Genomic DNA, 18,986 nt, shown 5'->3' with positions numbered 1-18,986 from the left:
GACTCCTTTAGACTGAACCCTGCTGCATTCTCCTTACTACACATCTGCAGACATCTCTCTTCTTTTTCTTTTTCTTTTTCTTATTTATTTTTTGTTAGTAGTTTTGAAGGTGAGAGGTGAACTTTTCTTTCAGCTACAATAGCCTGTTACTAGCCACTCTGATCCTTTACCATCTCATTTTAATTCTAATAAAGCATCCAGTATTTAGTACAAATCACTAATCCTGGCAGCTGAAATCTTACATTAGCACCATGAACATTTCCTGATCTGGTCGAAGTTCTAATCAGAATCTATACATAAACAAGTGAACTACATTGTGACAGCTGCTTTTTTTTTTCAAGCCACTCTTAAATGTTTCTCAGAGTGGGTTGAAAAAAAAAACAACATTTCAGTTGGCTGGTTGCAGGTGTTAATTTCCCACCTTAATGCTGTGAGAGCACTAGGACTCTACGGCAATGTTTACACAGCAGCAGAAAATGGCTATCTGTCATTTGTCACTTTTAGAGTGATTAAATACGGTTACATTCACAGTTTGTTTATTAATGCCAGTGACAGCCACGTTCTGTAGCATTCAGAACTCGCTACTGAATTTTGAGAGTGAGTTTGATTAGTCTGTGCTGTGATCTGAACCGTATTGGGCATCTAGTTGGCCGTCACGCCATAGACTGCGATAGTCACTCTGCAGTGCACACATGCTTGCTATGTGAGGTTCTGGTAACTCACAGTTACGGAGATATGAGCAGAATCTCCTCCAAAGGTTTTGCTCCAGGTGCTGTTTTTCACCATTGTCTTATTAAAAATAAAGCATTGTAAGCCGCTGTCAGATAATTAGTATTTGTGCCTTATTTTGACTTATTAATTCATAAAATAAAGTCGTGAAAAGAATTTCTGTTGTTAGGGAAGTTGCCATCTTTGATATTTTCTTTAGACACTGCAGCATCACCATGATTTTAGGTGTTACTCACAGCTATCGAGAATAGAAAAATGGCTTGACTGATGTTATTCATTCATATACCATATTCCTGTAAGCTGTTTTATGTTAAAGGAAAATTGTGTACCCTATGTTAGGGGTTTTCTCGCTCTTTTACTGATAATAATTGGTTCTCTCATGCTGTCTCTCTCCTCCTCTATAGGAGATTTGTTGTTGAATAAAGCCAAACACTCCGCAGAAGCCAAGTGCTCCATAAAACTGTAAAGGTGTAAAACAGCCACTGCTATTAAGAAAATGGTTTTTGTGTCTCTGTGTGTGTGTGTGTGTGTGTGTGTGGTTTACGTTTCTATACCATCTCCACCTTGCGTGAAATTGGGCACTGGGCAAACGGAGAGGGTGATCATTGATTAATCAGTATACGTTAATGAGCTGCATCGATCGAGAGACCAGTAGACTCAGCGCCGACCTCAGATGGTGTGAGACCGGGACGCCATTTTAGAGCAGCAAGGGAACCCATCCAAAGCAAGTGACTCAGAGAGACAGGTGTGCGTGAGACAGATGTGAAGGGTGTTGCGGGTACAGCAGAGGCGTGACATTGTTATGATGGATGCATATGGATCACTGACCTGACAATGCAGCAGTGATCCCATGATCCCACACTGCTGTGGCTAGGTGATGCCCACTAGTTTGTCAATTTTTGGCTGCTTCAGTTCACCCAAAGTGCTATAGGTTAAATTTTGAAGCACAACTCTGAAATGTCACAGCTTAAGGCATTTAGAGGGACTTCCCTGCTGAAAAGACCAGTAAATGTTGCGTTTTGGATGTTGATGTGCTGCTTAGTAAGCTTATTAATTAGCTTAACCAACAGGACATTATTTGTCAAGCAGATTCACCAGCTAGTTGCTTTTTTCTGCCAGCTGCCTTTTCAGATTCAACATTTACCAGCAGGGGCTAACAAGGCCATATTAACCGTCCAAACCTTGACCTCTGGGGGTAGACCAGCACTAAATCTGCACTAACAAGAATAAACTTGTCTAGACCAACATGGTTACACAGTATAAGGAAAGACCTGCAGTAATAATTTCACCTATCCTAGCAATGCAATATTATATGTAGTTCCCTGAGCCAGTTTTGTGTGTTTGCATGTGCGAAAATATATTTGCATTTCAGTATGTCCCTAAACCACATTATGCTAACGGTGCTGGAGCGTAATGTGATAATGTGTTCAGTAGATATCAAAGGAATGTAAATATTACAGAACACGGTCCCAGGAGTAGGACTGGATATCAGCGTTACTTCAGTATTATAGAAGTACACACACACTCTCTCTTTCACACTCATTTCTGTTCATACCCATATTTTTCCTGATGATTGCAGTGTGGAGCGTTTCATGCTCACTGGTGAGAGAGGCGGATAAAGAGGCAGATTAATATCCCTGACTATAATCATTTTCGTTTATGTACAAAACACCCACTCTCTCTCTCTCACACACTCTCAAACACACTCTCACTCACTGTCTTATCTCTTTATCCTTTCTCTCTTTTATCTTGTTTTTACATTGACAGTTCTTTTATTCAGTTTTTAGTTATTCAGTCTTAGGCTATGGCATCAATTTCAAAATGTCATAAGCATTTGTTCCCATTATCATCCAAAGACATTACAAAACTCACAACCAATGGCAGGGATTCAGAACAGAGATGTTTTTGTTTCAAGAAAACTGCTAGTCAGAGTTGTGGACATTGGTTGTTTTGAATTTTTGCCCTGTAGGTTGACATAACAATCGCAGAGATTCTGTCTCAGTATCAGTGCTGTAATCAGAGAGCGTGCTGTTTTTTTTCTTTTTGGCCAGTGGCAAGGTTACTGGAACTAAAACATGGCCGGAGTCCAACTTCCAATCTCATAGCCCTACTGAGAAACAATATTTTATGGAACACAATTGAAATTAGGTATTAATATGCAGACATGCTTGCCCATGTGTGAACATAGAAGATATGAGGTAATAATTAGCATCCTAAGGGCAGGTCTTAACGCAACCCAGAATAGCCTGTGCATGTGGGACGCTTTGAAAGACTGTAAATCACACCTTATAAAGGGCTTGCCTCTTCCAGCTCTGTTTATGTCATAAAATAGTCAATCCCCTCCTTCCCTTTATAAAAGTCTGAATAAATTCCATGATGCTACAACTTCATGAGCTTAGTGATTTCTCCTTTGTGACCTGTGAAACATTGCTTCACAGAGATGACAACGTTGTATCTACATTTGTACCACAGCCAGTTTGAACTTGATTGTGAAGTGGCATTAGAGAAGCCATGAAGAATGACATCAGTTTGCAACTTTAGTTCAAACTTTTTTCATTCTGCTCTTTTGGCATTTCAAGAAAGCAGTTACCTTTCTTTTTTTTTGGTAGATTTGGTTCCAGAAGTGAAAAGTGGTTCAAATAGAAAGTTACAGATAAACCTACCTGGTCTTTTTTCTGTTCTTCCTCTTCGACCGCCACATAACCGTACTTTTGATATGAGAACGAGAATTTGTTTCTGGCAAAGAGACTTGTTGCTCTTGGGGCACGGCTTGCGTTTGTTGGCTATCGGCCGGTTGGCCTGGTCTTCCTTGACTGCCCGTTTTTGTCTGATGAGAGAACTGGCAAGTGCTGCCATCTTCCCCCCCCCTCTCACCTTTAGGAGGGGGGTCTCTGTTTGCTTAAGAGACCCTCTCTGGATGCACTCGTCTTGTTTAACAGCAGCACAAAAAGATAAGAGTCAGGGGTCAAACCTCACGTGGAGAGCCAAGAATTCAGGTAGGTTCCTCACGTGTCCGTGTGTTTCCCTCCAGTAAGGGAAGAGGTTAAGTTCTGGTCCACTCACAACCTGTCCATGGTTTGTCCTTCATTATGTTTGTTTCTCTAAATACATATTGACACCACAACAAATCCTTAAAACGTAAATCGACGTCGTCACATTTCCACAAAAAGATACAGAAAGCGGCTGACAAAGTCATTGTTGCGACATTGCCGACATATTTGCCCCCCCTCTTTCTCTCCTCTCCCTTCCCCTCCCCTTGTGTCTTGTTCCTGAAGACGAAAACACTGACAAAGCTAAAGTTTAGCACACAGGAACGATGAGCTTTCTCACCCACACACGGCTGGTCCTTGCAAAAAAGTTCTTCGCTCACCAGCAGCAAAATTGTTCGGCTCAAATCAGGAACAGATCCTGTCAGAAACTGCCAGATGGTCAGCCTGCAGTCCCTATGGCTAACTTTAGTTGTGCTGGGAAAAAAAAGAGAATAATCTCAAGCGGTAATCCAGTGCTCCCACGTCCAGAGGCACTTCTGCTTCAGCTGCTGGGACGGACAAAGCCCTGAGTCGCAGGACGGTAGCCGGCAAAAGAAGAATGGACTCTGAGAAATTTCCCTTCTGCCTCTTCTGGCACGCGCTATCTCTCCACACACCCCTACATTACCCCACCCCCCCACCCCAAAGCCAGCGAGCGTGTGTGTATGTGGGTGTGTGTGTGCAAATCCAGCGGCTACCACCAGTAAAGGTGACATTCATAAGAGAACAAGTGAGGGAGGGAGAGCGAGAGCGAGAGCGAGAGGGATCGAGTGAGGGAAAGAGAGCGAGTGAATGTAAAAGAGAGTGAGAGAAGAACAAGAATGATGAATGAGAACAATGGAGGATAGAAAACAGAAAGATGAAGGGAGAGAAAAAGAGGAGGGTGAGAGAGAGTTAACACTACTGTTATTTCTTCAGTCTGCTGTGTCTGTCCTTGATGGGTTGAGTGGAGGAGAGAGAGAGGGAGAGCGAGAGAGAGAGCTTCAGGTGCCAATGGTGACAGTTTTCAGTCACCTCAGGAAGAACATCGCAGTCGTGCGTTCCGAGTCAGTTATCACTGCCAAATTCACACACTCGCACACACATTTTTCTCTCTCTCTCTCTCTCTCTCTCTCTCTCTCTCTCTCTCTCTCTCTCTCTCTCTCTCTCTCTCTCTCTCTCTCTCTCTCTCTCTCTCTCTCTCTCTCTCTCTCTGATACACACATCCTCGTGTACACAATCACTTTTAGGGGATTAGGATTGTACCACTTTTATTGGTTTAGCGTTCAGTTTCTTCCCGCCCTTGTGCTGAGAGTGCTTCACGTGTAAAACTAACGCAAACAGAAAGTCTTTCTCTGTCTTATCTTTTTCTCTTATCCTCTTTTTTTCTCATTTACTTTATTGCTCTGGATTCTTCATCTAAAAGCTCTTTTCCCTTCGCTCAGTGTCTCCCCTCCTCCTTCTCCTTCTTCTTTCTGACATCACTGCAGTTTCGCTTTATCTCAGTGTATTTTCCAGTCTCTTGGCACTCTGCAAATACAGCATGTGAAATGAGCGGGACCTGAGGGGTGGTTTGCTTAAAGAGACAGACAGGCACTGAGCGTGTGTGTCAGGATGGGTGGCTATCTCTCATTAATAGTGACACAGACAGGTAGAGACAAAAATAGTCTCTGCTCTACCGTGCCCTCATCCACAAACAAACATGCTGGATTCCTGTGTACATTCACTACAAATTCACTAAACAAACAGTTTCACCACTTTAGTGTGTGGTACTTCAGCGCAAAAAAACGTTCTTATTCATGAACCATTCAAAATCAGTTTTAACCAAGTGCTGTACAGAAATAACACCATGCCATGACTATTGAAATATCTAAAAAGTCATTGTTTCAGCACAGACATGACTTACCCTGTTTAAATAAGGCTTAGCCTCATTTAAAAGATTCAGTGGTATTTGTTTGTGGTGTCCTTTTTTACTCTGTCCTGTCTGTGGATGGTTAAAAAACGTATAGTTAGATTATAAAATTTCGATTTTTTTGTTGATAATGGCATCAGTATTTCATCAAATGATGAAGAAGAGCAATATAAAAGTGCATAAAAACCTGCTTCAGGTGTTTGGTTCGCAGTAGGGGAGTGATGCCATTCAGTCCCTCTGACGTGTAAGATGGGTTCTAGTTATCCATGCATGCAAAAATGTGTACACTTACAGACTAGTAAATATACGGTAATGTGATTTTAGAGTAGGATCATCTTTGCTGGTCCAGGAACAAGGATTCCTATTAATCATTTTGTGGTTATTATGGTTATGGCTGGTGTTAGGGACTTGTACAAGATTCTAATCAACCTATCTTTTCTATAAGATTTTAGCGGTAGTTTGTGCAAGGATGTAACCAAATGTTTTTGAGATTTGGCATGCCAAATGTTAATGTTTAAAGGGACACTAAGTATCTTTTTAGATTTTTATTATCTAAAATCAATATTTTTATTCATAAATATGTCCTCAATGGTGTACAAATACCTCGGCCAATTATCTGACTTATCCTTATAAATGAAGAATTTATTATCTTTATATAGATGGGACGGGTAGGTCCACGGAGGCTTCCATGTAGTTCCGCCATCTTGCAAAACTATAATAGCAGAGAGGGACAAAAAGTACTAAGCCAACGCGTTTCCACAACGCGTTTTCGCTCAGAGCCAGACGAAACCAGCAGAAACGCAGGTGCAGAGCAGTGAGAGGCGCTTGAAACTGCACCGGCAAGTTTAAAAGTCTGGATTGCATTGTTATTATGGACCATACATATGCCAAGCCACAGGAGAAGAAAACATCGGGAATGCGTGGGATTTCCCCCTTTCTGGTCAATGTATCCCTGCCTCTGCTTAACCCTCTGGGGTCTAAGGTGTTTTTGGGGTCCTTGAGATGTTTTGACATGCCCAGATATTTGTATTTTTTTCAGTTGCTTATAAACATATTAATGGCAAAGGTGTAATTACACTCTATTTAGCATGAACATGGCTAGCATAATATGTGAGCAACATGTATGTACATGTTTGCATTTTTGAGAGAATATTATTTATGCGTGGTTATTCAAAAAACTCAAACTTAAATTGTCTGATATAAGACCACAAACGACCAACTTCACATATTCCCACAATACTTTTGACTAATGGATCTTGTCGGCTAGAGTATTTACTTCAAAATGATCTGAAAATCATCCGGGCTAATCGTTCAAATTAAACAATAGATTGATTTAAATTTTGTAAGACACTTTTTGTTTGGAAAGGCAATATGCAGGGGGGCGTGAATGATCCAACAAGGTCATGAATAATGTCCTCATTCACACCTGAAGACAAAGAAGACCTGCTAATGCTGCATACTAATGAGCCTTAGGTGTCACTGTGGCTACAAGAAAAAATGCAAAGACAACACACACACATATATACATACATACATACATACATACATATATATACCGGTATATATATATATATATATATATATACCGGTATATATTTAGCATTACTACAGTATATAGCATTACTACAGAATTGGAAACATCTTGAAAAAAGTGTATTTTTCCACAAACTGTATGCTTGCAAATTGTATAATATCCAAGGTAAACATTTCTAGTAATTGTGCAGTTAATTCTCATTCGTATTTTCAGAAAGTTTTGGATGTAGGCTATCCTCTCTCCAAATTTGTCACTAATAAAACACAAAAATAATTTATAGAGAAGGCTTATATTGACCTTTTAAGATTTTGTTTGCACCTTGTAAATTAGGTTTTGATGTGGCAGTAAAAGCTTTATAAATAATCTATCCAAAACGAAATGTTGTCTTTCATATTTCGTCTGTAACATATGGTCTTTTATAATATATATTAGGGCATAAATGTTAATTTGCAGTTTAATATGTTGCTTATACAAATACATTTTATTTCAACGTATTCAGTCGATTTTTACTCATCTCAGTAGGCAATATAGTTTGCTAAAAGCGAAACTCGCGCGAGCTGTAGTAAACAACAGCATGCGCCGTGCATTCATTCAAACACAGAAACGTGATTCAAATGTAAACAGTCTTTTGCGGTTTACAGACACCATTTCATATCGCGATTAGAACAAAGCACTTACTGATGATCTGCAGCTGGATCCGTTGTTCGGCTACTCCAGCACGTTTGAGGTAAAATTTCCAGGATTATCACGATATTATCATTCCTCACAGCGAGTGTGTTGTCCAGCTGTTGTGGGCGTTGACTGGTTTGCATGTGTTGCCTCAGATTATCTGCGTTTGAATAGCGCGCGCGCTGTCGATGGGCGTGTCACATTAGCGGGATAATGAGGTGCCAGAAAGATAATGAGGACGGCTGATCTCTCGCTCTTTATATATAGATTACATAAACAGAGAATATTTCTTTTAGTTTTGAATTAGATAATTTAAAACTACACACTTAAATGATTATAGAGATATATAGCTCATGTCTGAGTGAATAGTATTCACTGAGTTTTATTTGAGTTTAGAGACGTGCTTTAGAAAAAAAGTTCACGGAGACGGAGAGGCAGAAAGCACTCCCTGTTTACTTTCTTTATTTTACAAAAGCACAATGTTTTATTTCGATTGTAAGTGGACACATAAAAAAGTAGACATTTAACAGCTTATTTTTTCATATTTCTTAAGGCTGTATGACCAAAACTGACTGAGTATTTTAGGTCTATTTTGCTGCTATGTGAAAAAAACACGCAAATCACGCCGGCGTGATTGCCGACCCCAGGGGGTTAATTATTTTTAAATTTATCCTCCCCTCAAAGTGATCATAGTGCTACTACATAGTGGCGAGACGGATCACAAAACTTATCACGGATCCGTGGTTTGATTAAAGTCAATTTTATTTTAAAATGATTACTCACTCACTCTTGAGCGTCTGGCGCGAGTGATTTCAAATACTTTTTGATACGTATCGCCTACCGTAGATGCAATGCGCATTTGAAAAAGCGAGGCGCTGGAGAGCAAAATTAGTTTGAATGCAAAATACAAATTCACCACTAGATGGGAGTAATTCCTACTTATTGTCCCTTTAAGAATCTGCCTGTAAAACCCCAATTTTGATAACCATTAGTCTAAAAATATCTGTCTCAATGTCTTAATCCATGAATGTTCTCCCAACACTGAAGATATGGATCTGCTTTCAAAGATTTGTTTCTTGCACTCTCACAAAAATAAGTTTGCACACAAAAATATCGTCACCTTCCTAAAATAATTATATATATAATATATAATAGAATATATTAATATATAATATAATAAGTCATTTGAAAATGAAAATTATTTTAGGAAGGTGACGACATGCAAACACAACATCATGTAGCAAATTAGCTAAAAAAAAAAATGTATTTTTGAATATTAAATATAAATTTTGAATATAAAAAAGAGAATATTTGGATCAGTTAATAGAATGAACTTGATGTAGCTGAATTAATATTACCATCAGTTAATCTGTTTGTCCAGTCTACACTCAGTATTGATCGTCTATCAACTCTCAGGAAGAATATTTTTCGTGGCGAAACGCCCAGAAAGACCTCATATGTGCCGCTCTCAAGTATAAGGGTCTTTCCATTAATGATTAGATAACACGCATACGTCTCCTTTGATTAATAATAATGGCCAGTGCAGTGGCTGGGATACATAAACCTACCAACGTCCATTCCCATGATTTTTGGAATGACTTACCGCGAGAGGAAAAAAAAGACGTTTTAGTCGCATAACATCGGTTAATGGAAACGGCGTCATTTCGCAATCGTTTTTTGTCGACATTTATAAAAACATTTTTTGCGCAAATCTGTAATGGAAATGCACCTACTGTCGAAACTTTTGGGGGGGTTGTCACAGGCACCTTGTATTGTGGTTGGGTGAGGGGGTTTCCTGGATAATTCATTAAATATAATGAATAGGCTAATTGTCTGATTGGTTCAGTCGCTACAATCATAAAGAACTCTCTGTAGATTATTAATGAGGGACCACCCATAACCATGATCTTTGAGCCAAACTGCTCTGTGATTACCATTGATTGTATGGATATGCAGTGCTAAGAAGTTTAAAATGTGCCTAGTGTAATTGAATCTGTCTTGGCTGTTTACCATGTAGTGATAGCAAGATCCTTCCACAACATAAAAAAAAGCGTTTCAGTGCAACCTCAATAAATCAGCTATTCAGGGGGCCAGTCAATCAATCAAATTTTATTTGGCAACCACACAGAAATCTGCTGTGGAGGCATCTAGAAAGTACCGGCTTGATTTACCTTTGGTTCAGAAATGACGTTGCCTCAACAGACAAGGTCACAATCCGTCTACTGCTGATTGTCAGATGACAACCAAAATTCCTGGCCCTTAAGGAAAGGGTGTAAAATGGGGATAATTGAATTAGTATTTTCTAAAAAGCCTTGTAACCACATCTCCCTTTCAGTAGCTCTAAAGGAGTCAGGACAGAGAAATGTCAACTATTTTAAACTCCTATTTTACAAATAGTTGGCCACGAGCCAGTTGCCAATTTGATTTGTCAGTGCAGATACATAAGAATAGCAGCCAAGTCAGATCATTTTGCTGAAAAGTCAATGTTTTATGGAACTTTCTAGAGTTGTGTTCCTCTGTTGTACCAAGATAATTCACATAATATTTACACACCATTACTTACCACTGATATACTGTAACAGGATATTGAATAAATGCTTTGGAGAGCAGGTTAGTTTAAAAAAAGTATCCTATTAAAGTGAGTTATTTTTTTGTGATTTTATATTTTGCTTGAAAGAATGTATTTTGTTGAAATACTCTTTACAATAAGATCCAGTCTCTGTCCCTATTCACTTATATTATATGGACAAGCCAAGGCTGCATTTCACAAAAGCATTGTTAGCTAAATTGATAGTGGAGATTGAGAACATTGGTGGCATTGCTCTTCACAATCAACTTGGGCTCATGATACTTTTGTGAAATGCAGCTTAGAACGTTCTCCCCCTTTTTTCTTCTTTTGAATTTTTTCTCCTGAATGAATAAATAAGATAATATTGTACAGTTTTTCATTAGTCTACGCCTAGGTGTCCAGTTAATGTTTTTAGGTTTATTTTGCTGATTTAAGAGTAGTTTCTGTCATGGCAGTGGGTGTGTTTAACCTTCCCCTCCTTTCCCAAGCAATTACTTTCCACAAAGGTCTTCCTGACCTCCCTGACACGGACAACCCTCCTCTGTGTCTGCATGGCTAAGCCTGACCTAGCTGGCCCAGTTCTGTCTTTATGTCTCTCCCAGTACCTTTTCTCTTTTTCCGTCTGCCTCATCTCCTCTCTCGTTCTGTCTCTCTGTCTCTCTACTCTATTCATCATTGCCCAAACAGATGACAGGAGGTATTCTTCCGTAATCCCAACTTCCATTATGTAAGCATGCAAAATATCTCTTCCAATGGTTTTTTTCAGTTTCAGAAATGATATTTATAATTTGCATGACCTCTTGGTCAGGATCTCATTAGAGAAGGGGGTGGAGGGGGATATGCTTTTAATTTCCATTTGCTATTACTATTTACCCAGACAAGCTTGTAATTAGGCTTGAGTCCTATGTGCTTCACTGACTTAAATATTAGTGAAGTTTGTGTGGATTTTTGTGAGCATGTGTGAGCAATTCCATTCAATTGAATGTTTTCATGCGTGTCCATGTGTGATTTGTTAATCATTCTCGTTCCATGACTCTTTAGTTGATGGTGGTTTAAGTCTCAGTTAGGAATATGTGAACATAAATTTGAAATTCATCCATCACATTTGATTGCACTGTTTAAAAAGGACTTGACTATAAGGAGCAAAAAAATTTTTTTTAATTGGTAAAGATCTGTTATGACATCATATCTCTCTCACTTCTTGTGTCCATTGGCCGCCAGACCCCTAATAAGAGACTGATGATGAATTAGTCATTCAGTCACTGAAGGTGATGAATCATCAAAATGCTGTTGCATGCTGATTAACTTTAACAGTCATCCTGGACTTGCATTATTTCAAAAGTGTTCCTCAATTGAACTGCAGAGAGGCCATGTACGAGAGAATTGTCCATTTTGATTTCACAGTGACTGTAATTTAGACATTACAACATGAAACATTAAGGTATTGGATTTTGGTGATAATACGATACTTTTTTGTATTATGGCAAGCAAACAGTATTACTGTACATTCTTTATCCCACTCTAAAGGTTTCTACGCATAGAGATTCACAACTTCAATTTCAACCGACAAATAATTTGTCTGTCCACAGTAGACGTGACGCGACTGCGAGATGCGGCAAAATCAATCGGAAACAGCGTGTGGACGGAGTCTCGCAGCAAGTGCAAACCACCAGATAGTAATCTTGACGGCACTCACAAGAAAATGGATGAGTAGGCTACATAATCAAATTCCCAAATATTACACCATTTAAACGTTATTAAAAATGCATAGGCTAATGAGTTACTAAAACATTCTTTGTCAAAGAATACACTTGTTTGTTCACAGTTTGAACGTTTTTGTTTTCATTTGTTTAATTTCAAGATCTGAGGTAAATTATCCATTGTTGCTGGTCATATTGCATGCTTTTAACATTAAATAAAGCACATAAACTGTACCTGAGATCGGTCGCCATCGTGGCTGGTTAGAACAAAAACTCTGATTAACTTGGAAAAGCTTTTACCTTTTATTGCACGTTGCGTGTAATTAGGACACGGTGTAAGGGGATAAAATTGTATTCGATTCTTTAATTCTAAAGACTCTGTAGTGAGAGGGTTCAAATAACATCGGCAGTTTTTTTTTTTTGTGAAAATGCTACACCCTGTGTGTATCAGCATGACCATCAAAAATACTGATGGAGATAGAAGAAAGGAAGAACCAGTTAAGTCCCGTGTGTGTGTGTGTGTGTGTGTGTGTGTGTGTGTGTGTGTGTGTGTGTGTGTGTGTGTGTGTGTGTGTGTGTGTGTGTGTGTGTGTGTGTGTGTGTGTGTGTGTGTGTGTGTGTCTGTCTGTGTGAGAGAGAGAATAAAATGGGAAGAAGGTGGTGTGATAACACAGTGCTGTGTTGTAACTCAACATTTCTGTGATGTTTCGGTATCTAAGGTACCCAAATAAAGCAGCGCACCTGAGACAGACAAACAGATCAAGAGATATCATACAGCTCTGAGACAAAAAAGTAGAAAGAAAGGAACAAAGTGAGACTCTGAGACAGATATGTTGGATGTGTTACTCTGTGTACTTTAAAGCAAGTCTCTCAAACTACCAGCTCAAGGGCTACTTTCAACCATACCTCTGTGAAAGGTTCATACACCCAGCATGAAATCAAAATTGACAATTCTTATATTTTATGGAATATTGCAGTGCTTATACGGTTAATTATTTATCTTAGCAAATTAATCCTTTTTTTAAAACTCATGTACCCTCGTAATTTTAGGCTAATCAAAAACATAAAATTTCCATTCCCCTCGCAACGACATCTCTTCTCTTATCACCTAAGAGGATGCAGTAACAACCGTTTTTTTAATTTGGGTGAATTTGAGTTATGAGCTAATCAGGTCTCTTAGGCTACGTTTACACGTGGACGGCTATTTTCATAAACTGACATTTCACCCCTCTTCGTTTTTAAAAATAACATTGTGCACACCTGTCAGTTTTCAGAAAAGTGTTCGTTTACACGAACCAGTGTATTTGCCGTCAAGATCATGCCAAACCTGTAGGTGGCAGTGTAACGAGAAGCTCAAGCCCACGTTAGCCAATCACAATCCCCAAAATAGTCTCATACTGTGACGTTGGCTGCCTGAAACTCAGTTTTTCTCAGTTTACATGCAAACGTGCAAACAAAGTTTTCCAAATTCTCCACTCTGGCCGAAGTTTTTAGAAAGAATCGTTTTGAGAGGCGAATTCTCCGTTTGCGTGTAAACGAAGGGAAATGTCTCAGTTTTTCAAAATAACCATGTACGTGTAAATAGGGCCTTAGACTATGCATCCTGTGACATACTGGTTTGGCTCAATAATGCTCAAATTCATAGAAAATAATGTGTGAAAATAACATTTACATTTAGTCATTTAGCAGACGCTTTTATCCAAAGCGACTTACAACTGAGGACTACAGCAAGCGAGTCATCGTGAAGAGGCAAAAATGACGCAAGAAGTACTCAAAATACAAAGTTCTGGCATTGCTCAGAGTAGCATAAGCCAAAACAAGGGAGGATTAAAGAGATTTTTTTTTATTTAAAAAAAAAAAAATGTTTTAATGTCAATTGCTCACGGAAGAGATGAGTTTTCAGTTGTCTTTTGAATGTGGTCAGGGATTCTGCATTCTGGACGAGGGTAGGGAGATCATTCCACCAGCAAGGAACTGTGAATGAGAATGTTCTGGAGAGTGATTTTGTGGCTCTCTGTGATGGTACCACGAGCCGTCGCTCATTGACCGATCACAGGCTTCTGGTAGGGATGTAGACTCGTAGGAGCGAGTGGAAGTAGGAGGGAGCTGAGCCTGTGGTCGATCTGTAAGCAAGCGTCAATGCCTTGAACTTGATGCGAGCAGCGAGTGGTAGCCAGTGCAGAGAGATGAACAGAGGAGTGACGTGGGCCCTTTTGGGCTCGTTGAAGACAAGACGGGTTGCAGCATTCTGGATCATTTGTAGAGGTTTAGTTGCACATGCTGCAAGACCGGCCAGAAGAGAAATTAATATCAAAATTCAGTTGAATAAAACAATGTTGTTTTTTTGCGGGTCTTAAAAAGACTCTTAAGTCTTAATTAACCCTTGGACAAATTAATCAGAGCAGAAAGTCTTAAATTCTTGAAGTCATGGCATTGATTGCATAAATGTATATCCTCCTCTGTATCTGTGTCCTGTTTTCCAATACAAGTACTGTATCTAAACATCTTTAAATCAAGATACATTTACATTTATAGCACAAGTCTTTAAAAAATGAACAAAGTTAAGTTTAAAACCAGAACAAATATATGAATCTGTCAGTGATTTATGCAAACTTTCCTTTGTGAATTAAGCAGATCTTTCTGAGCCTGCTGGTAGATACTGTATTTGTTCTAATTCTAATTTGTTTTAATCATAAAGTCACTTCATTTTGATAAATTTCACATAAAACAAGACTTCATATTTTATGTCATTTTGCTTCTCCAGTAAATGCATCTTGTTTTAAGACTCTTTAGATCTGTCACGTCACATTTAAGAGTGTCAAAACGCCATTTATTGTTTGAATTTCGTGATAAAATGGACAGAATTGGAAAGATGACTCTTGTTGAGTTATTTAAGGCAAGTTGACCGGATATAATCAGATAGTGACCGGTAGTGAAAATAATTGCTTTTATCGGCCGATACCGATTGTTGGCCGATACATCGGTGCATCTCTAATACTGAGCAGTTGTTAGGTTTGAAAGAATGGTAAGTCACTCAACTCCTGTCCATGCTTCATTAACTGTAGATGGCTGCAAACAATATATTGTTGTGACAGACCCAGATCATTTGAGTTTGTAATGCTTGGCTTAAAGTGTAGGCATGCAGGCTGCGTGGTGTTTTAGAAACCTTTAGTCATAACAGAACAATTTACAATTGTAACAGCAATTGGAAGTTTTGCTGCATCTTGGTTGTCCAATAATTCATCAAAGTGTCTTTGAAAAATATCTGTACTTTGTCATCAAAGATCATCAGACAACAAAAACAGACACTTGCTATATTGGGCATTATGACACAGCTGTTATGTTTATGATACGTTTATTGCTTGTCTGTAGAAATGGTTCAATCAGACGTCCAATAAATCAGTTTCCTCCTCAGCAGAAAGAGCTGAGGTTTCTCTTAAAGTCAGTCATTCTACTACTCTCTCTTCTGTTTGCTCAGAGTCTGCTATAATGAACACTGCGTTGCTTCAATTGTAATATAAAGACTTATAATGGAAAACAGTGAGAATTTCTGTTGTTCCAACAATATAGGCTTCTTATATCTTTCGTGATGACACGGTCATGACATTGCACTTAGTTGTATGAAAGGTATCTCCTAAAAGAAGCAAACTGTTTGGTTGCATTACATATCAGCCAGGCAGTCTCTTCCTGTCTGGCATTTCTTGGCCAAAGTCAGTTGCAAGGTGAAATTTGCTTAATTGATTCTAGCCAACAAAAACATTCATTCTCTGTCACTTGTCAATCTCTTCAGGTTGCTTTCACATCGACATTCATTTATTATTGTGATTTCTTAGCATTTTAATTAACCATTAAGAGCGAAGGGTATTGGTATATCTTGAAATATCTTACAGGTTCCCCTTAAAATGCTAGTGTTCCTGTTGTTTTGAAATGTGTTCCTATAGCTGAGCGGGCAGAGCATGAGGCTAGCAATGCCAAGGTCATTCCCAGTGAACACTCCTATTGATAAAATGTATACCTTGAATGCACTGTAAGTCACTTGCTTGGCACGTCTGCCAAATGCTTGAATGTAAATTAAGGTGAATAGAGACAGGCAGTTATAGAAACATGTTTTTTTTAGATACCCCTCCCCCTAGAACACTAAGCTAGGGATAAAAAATGTGACAGAACATCTTTGTTTAAAAGCATTAACAACACGCACACTCAGGCATGGCACAAGCTGGATTGAAGAATGTGAAAGTGGCGGGAAATCCAGACCATTGCAAGTCTGGTCAGCATTACCGAAGGAGATTAATCTTCACAATAGTGCGGCGCATCAGATTGTTCATGGGAGTGCAGATGTAATTTGCCGTGATTGTGCAGGGCCTTAGCTTTAATGTGGGTTTAGACGAGAAGTTCACATCTGTCTAATCGAGTACAAGCATGACTAAATGCCACTTGTAAACACCGCCATGGTGCTCCGCTATTAATAGACGTAGGATGTTCTCAAACAGTCTAAAACTATCCGCCATTTGCTGAATGTCAACCACCCCCAATTTATGCTTTATTTTTCATTTAATTAAAACATTTGAAGGGTGTTATGTAAAGGCATTAGCCTGGCACGACGCGAAGCCATTTTTAAGTGAGATTTTCTCAGAAGCAAGTGATGTCATAGCGATACAAGGTCTAAACAAACAGTGAAAAGAAAGTTGTAATGGAAATGATAAAGGACAAAGCATTATGATAGTGACAGTGTGAGGAACAATTATTATGTACAGACTGTAACAGTGTGCTTGTGCGGTTATTTTTTAGGCTGATTCCAGTGAAAAAGCTGAATTTAAACTCTTTATAGTTGCACTCTCATTATGGTTGGCAAAAAGTGAAAGATTTGTGAATATTTAATGGGTTTGTAAAATCACCTGTTTGTGTGTATAATTTTATCACTTTTAAATGCTTGTTTAATCATCCTGCTATATTCTTATTTGCTCATACAGTATTGTGCATTCTTTGTATACGTTTTTTACATTATTATTGATTCCAGTATTACTAGAGTCTTTACTGTTGTGAATAGTGATGTCTCTTGTCATAAAGTTTCATTAATTTCTCAGGGTACAGGGAGACTTTCTCTGCTGGAGTTGTCTATTAGCCTCAAAGTTAGTTGATAAGTAGTTGGACCCTGAATGCTTTCTTTTGTGTTTGCTATAAAGTGGGTGTTTTGAGATGACGTTGAGTATTTTGTGCTCTGGTGCATCTCTGAAAGCACTTGAGGATGGCTTTTTAAGGTTTCTCATAATAAAGAAGCTTTGCATCAGCACACACTCTGTTTAAAAATTAGACATAAATACAGAGGAAATATAAGTTTTTTTTTTTTCATGACAACAGACTGAAAGTTAAAAGAAGAACCGTAATGAGGAAAGGATTTTTATGCCCAGCAGTGTTGTGTAAATTCATAGGAAACTCAGGCCTGAGTCCCCTGAGTTAGGTTAGACAACCTGAAACTCATTTATTCTCTCCGGCATTCATTTATTTGCTCTTTTTCTTTGATTCTGCAGTCTCTCTCTCCTGGCAGTTTTTTCTTTTTTTTTTACACTCTGACTCAGGCATGAATAATTCAAAATGACTGGGCAAATTCACCTGGCGTCTCAATTATCACTAATGTTTTTCCTCTGGTGTCTTTTCTCCTTAACCAATGCTCTTGCTTTCTCTACCACTGCTTCTTTCAGGTGATTCAGTCATCATTGTTCCCTGACCCCCTCATATCGTCCCAAGCCACCTCAGTCATCTGTGAGTCAGTACAAGATGAGCAGTACTTCACTTTCTCGTCTATTTAAACTCTGACAGCTTCAGCGTCTGGTCTCGTCTCCCCAGTCTTCCCACGCATCTCTGGACGCCCACACCAGCACTCTGCAGACACTCTGAAACTCAAAGGTGAAAAAAATAAACAAGCACAACACAGTATAAACTACAGACGTACAGTATACCTGTTCAGAACAACGAAACAGAACACCGTTTGATGTCTGAAAACAAGAGTTTGACAAAGTTTAAATCATTTAAAAGCTCTTCTGAAGCTTTTTTAAATTATTTACTTAAGGTTAAACACCAGGGAAAAAGTCAATTACTGGTAATTAGCCTTTGTGCAGAGTAAGAGTTTTTCAAACCGTTGTTACAGTGCCTGCGAAAATGTCACATTCAGTATTTATCGGTGCTGGGGAAGCTGCTTTAAAAATGCAGCTTTCCAATCTGATACTTATAATTTAAAAACAGTTGGGCTTCAAGCATCTAATTCTAATAAAGTACAGCGAACTGCAGTGCAGCTATTTAAAGGAGTAATATCATTTTGAAAATATAACTTTCCGATTATGTAATTTACCTTCAGAAGAGTTTTATCTGGCACAAACACAGTGAGGATCTCATTTTAGTCTAAATGATGACACAGTTGCAAAAGCTGTAGTTAATTGCAAAAACAATGGATGTTGTAAATGAAACCAGAGAATTGTGATGCTTTTTTTTTTTGTTTCCAACAGATTTCATGTTGCAATTCTTTTGCAACACTTTCTTTAAGTTTTACTTTGCGATGAGTTTTGGTTGCAAATTGTTATAAGGTGACATTGTTAGTGTAATTATACAAAAAAGTACTTACTACATTTTTAATTTACTACATGTACTTACTATAGGGTTATGGTTAAGTTTAGGGTTAGTTACTGGTATTTAGGCATAATTTTCTTTTATTACCATAGTAAGTATATGTAACATATAAATATGTCACCTTAAAGGGTTAGTTCACCCAAAAATGAAAACAATTTCATTAATTACTCAACCTCATGTCATTCCAAACCCGTAAGACTTTTGTTCATCTTCAGTACACAAATCTTTTTAATAAAAAGCTACG

The 18,986-nt window shown here is 38.5% G+C and overlaps 2 protein-coding genes across 6 annotated transcripts in view; one reads left to right on the top strand and one right to left on the bottom strand.

The window, feature by feature from the left end:
- The window catches only part of fgf11b (fibroblast growth factor 11b), a 46,570-nt gene extending 42,228 nt beyond the window's left edge, over nt 1-4,342 (bottom strand). Inside the window, exon 1 of the mRNA XM_079599454.1 lies at nt 3,393-4,342. Coding sequence (XP_079455580.1) covers nt 3,393-3,585 — 193 coding nt within the window. The 5' untranslated portion in view covers nt 3,586-4,342. The remainder of the gene's footprint in view (nt 1-3,392) is intronic.
- nlgn2b (neuroligin 2b) overlaps nt 1-18,986 on the top strand; it is a 184,869-nt gene that overhangs the window by 56,908 nt on the left and 108,975 nt on the right. For all 5 annotated transcript variants that reach the window (XM_079599436.1, XM_079599437.1, XM_079599438.1 and 2 more), the window contains one exon: nt 17,821-18,025. The gene's annotated coding sequence lies outside the window, so the exon portion shown is untranslated. The remainder of the gene's footprint in view (nt 1-17,820; nt 18,026-18,986) is intronic.

The sequence above is a fragment of the Phoxinus phoxinus genome (assembly GCF_949152265.1).
Source record: "Phoxinus phoxinus genome assembly, chromosome: 23".
Classification (NCBI taxonomy): domain Eukaryota; kingdom Metazoa; phylum Chordata; class Actinopteri; order Cypriniformes; family Leuciscidae; genus Phoxinus; species Phoxinus phoxinus.
The sequence above is the reverse complement of the archived record's forward strand: the minus strand, read 5'-3'. Positions and strand labels throughout refer to the sequence as shown.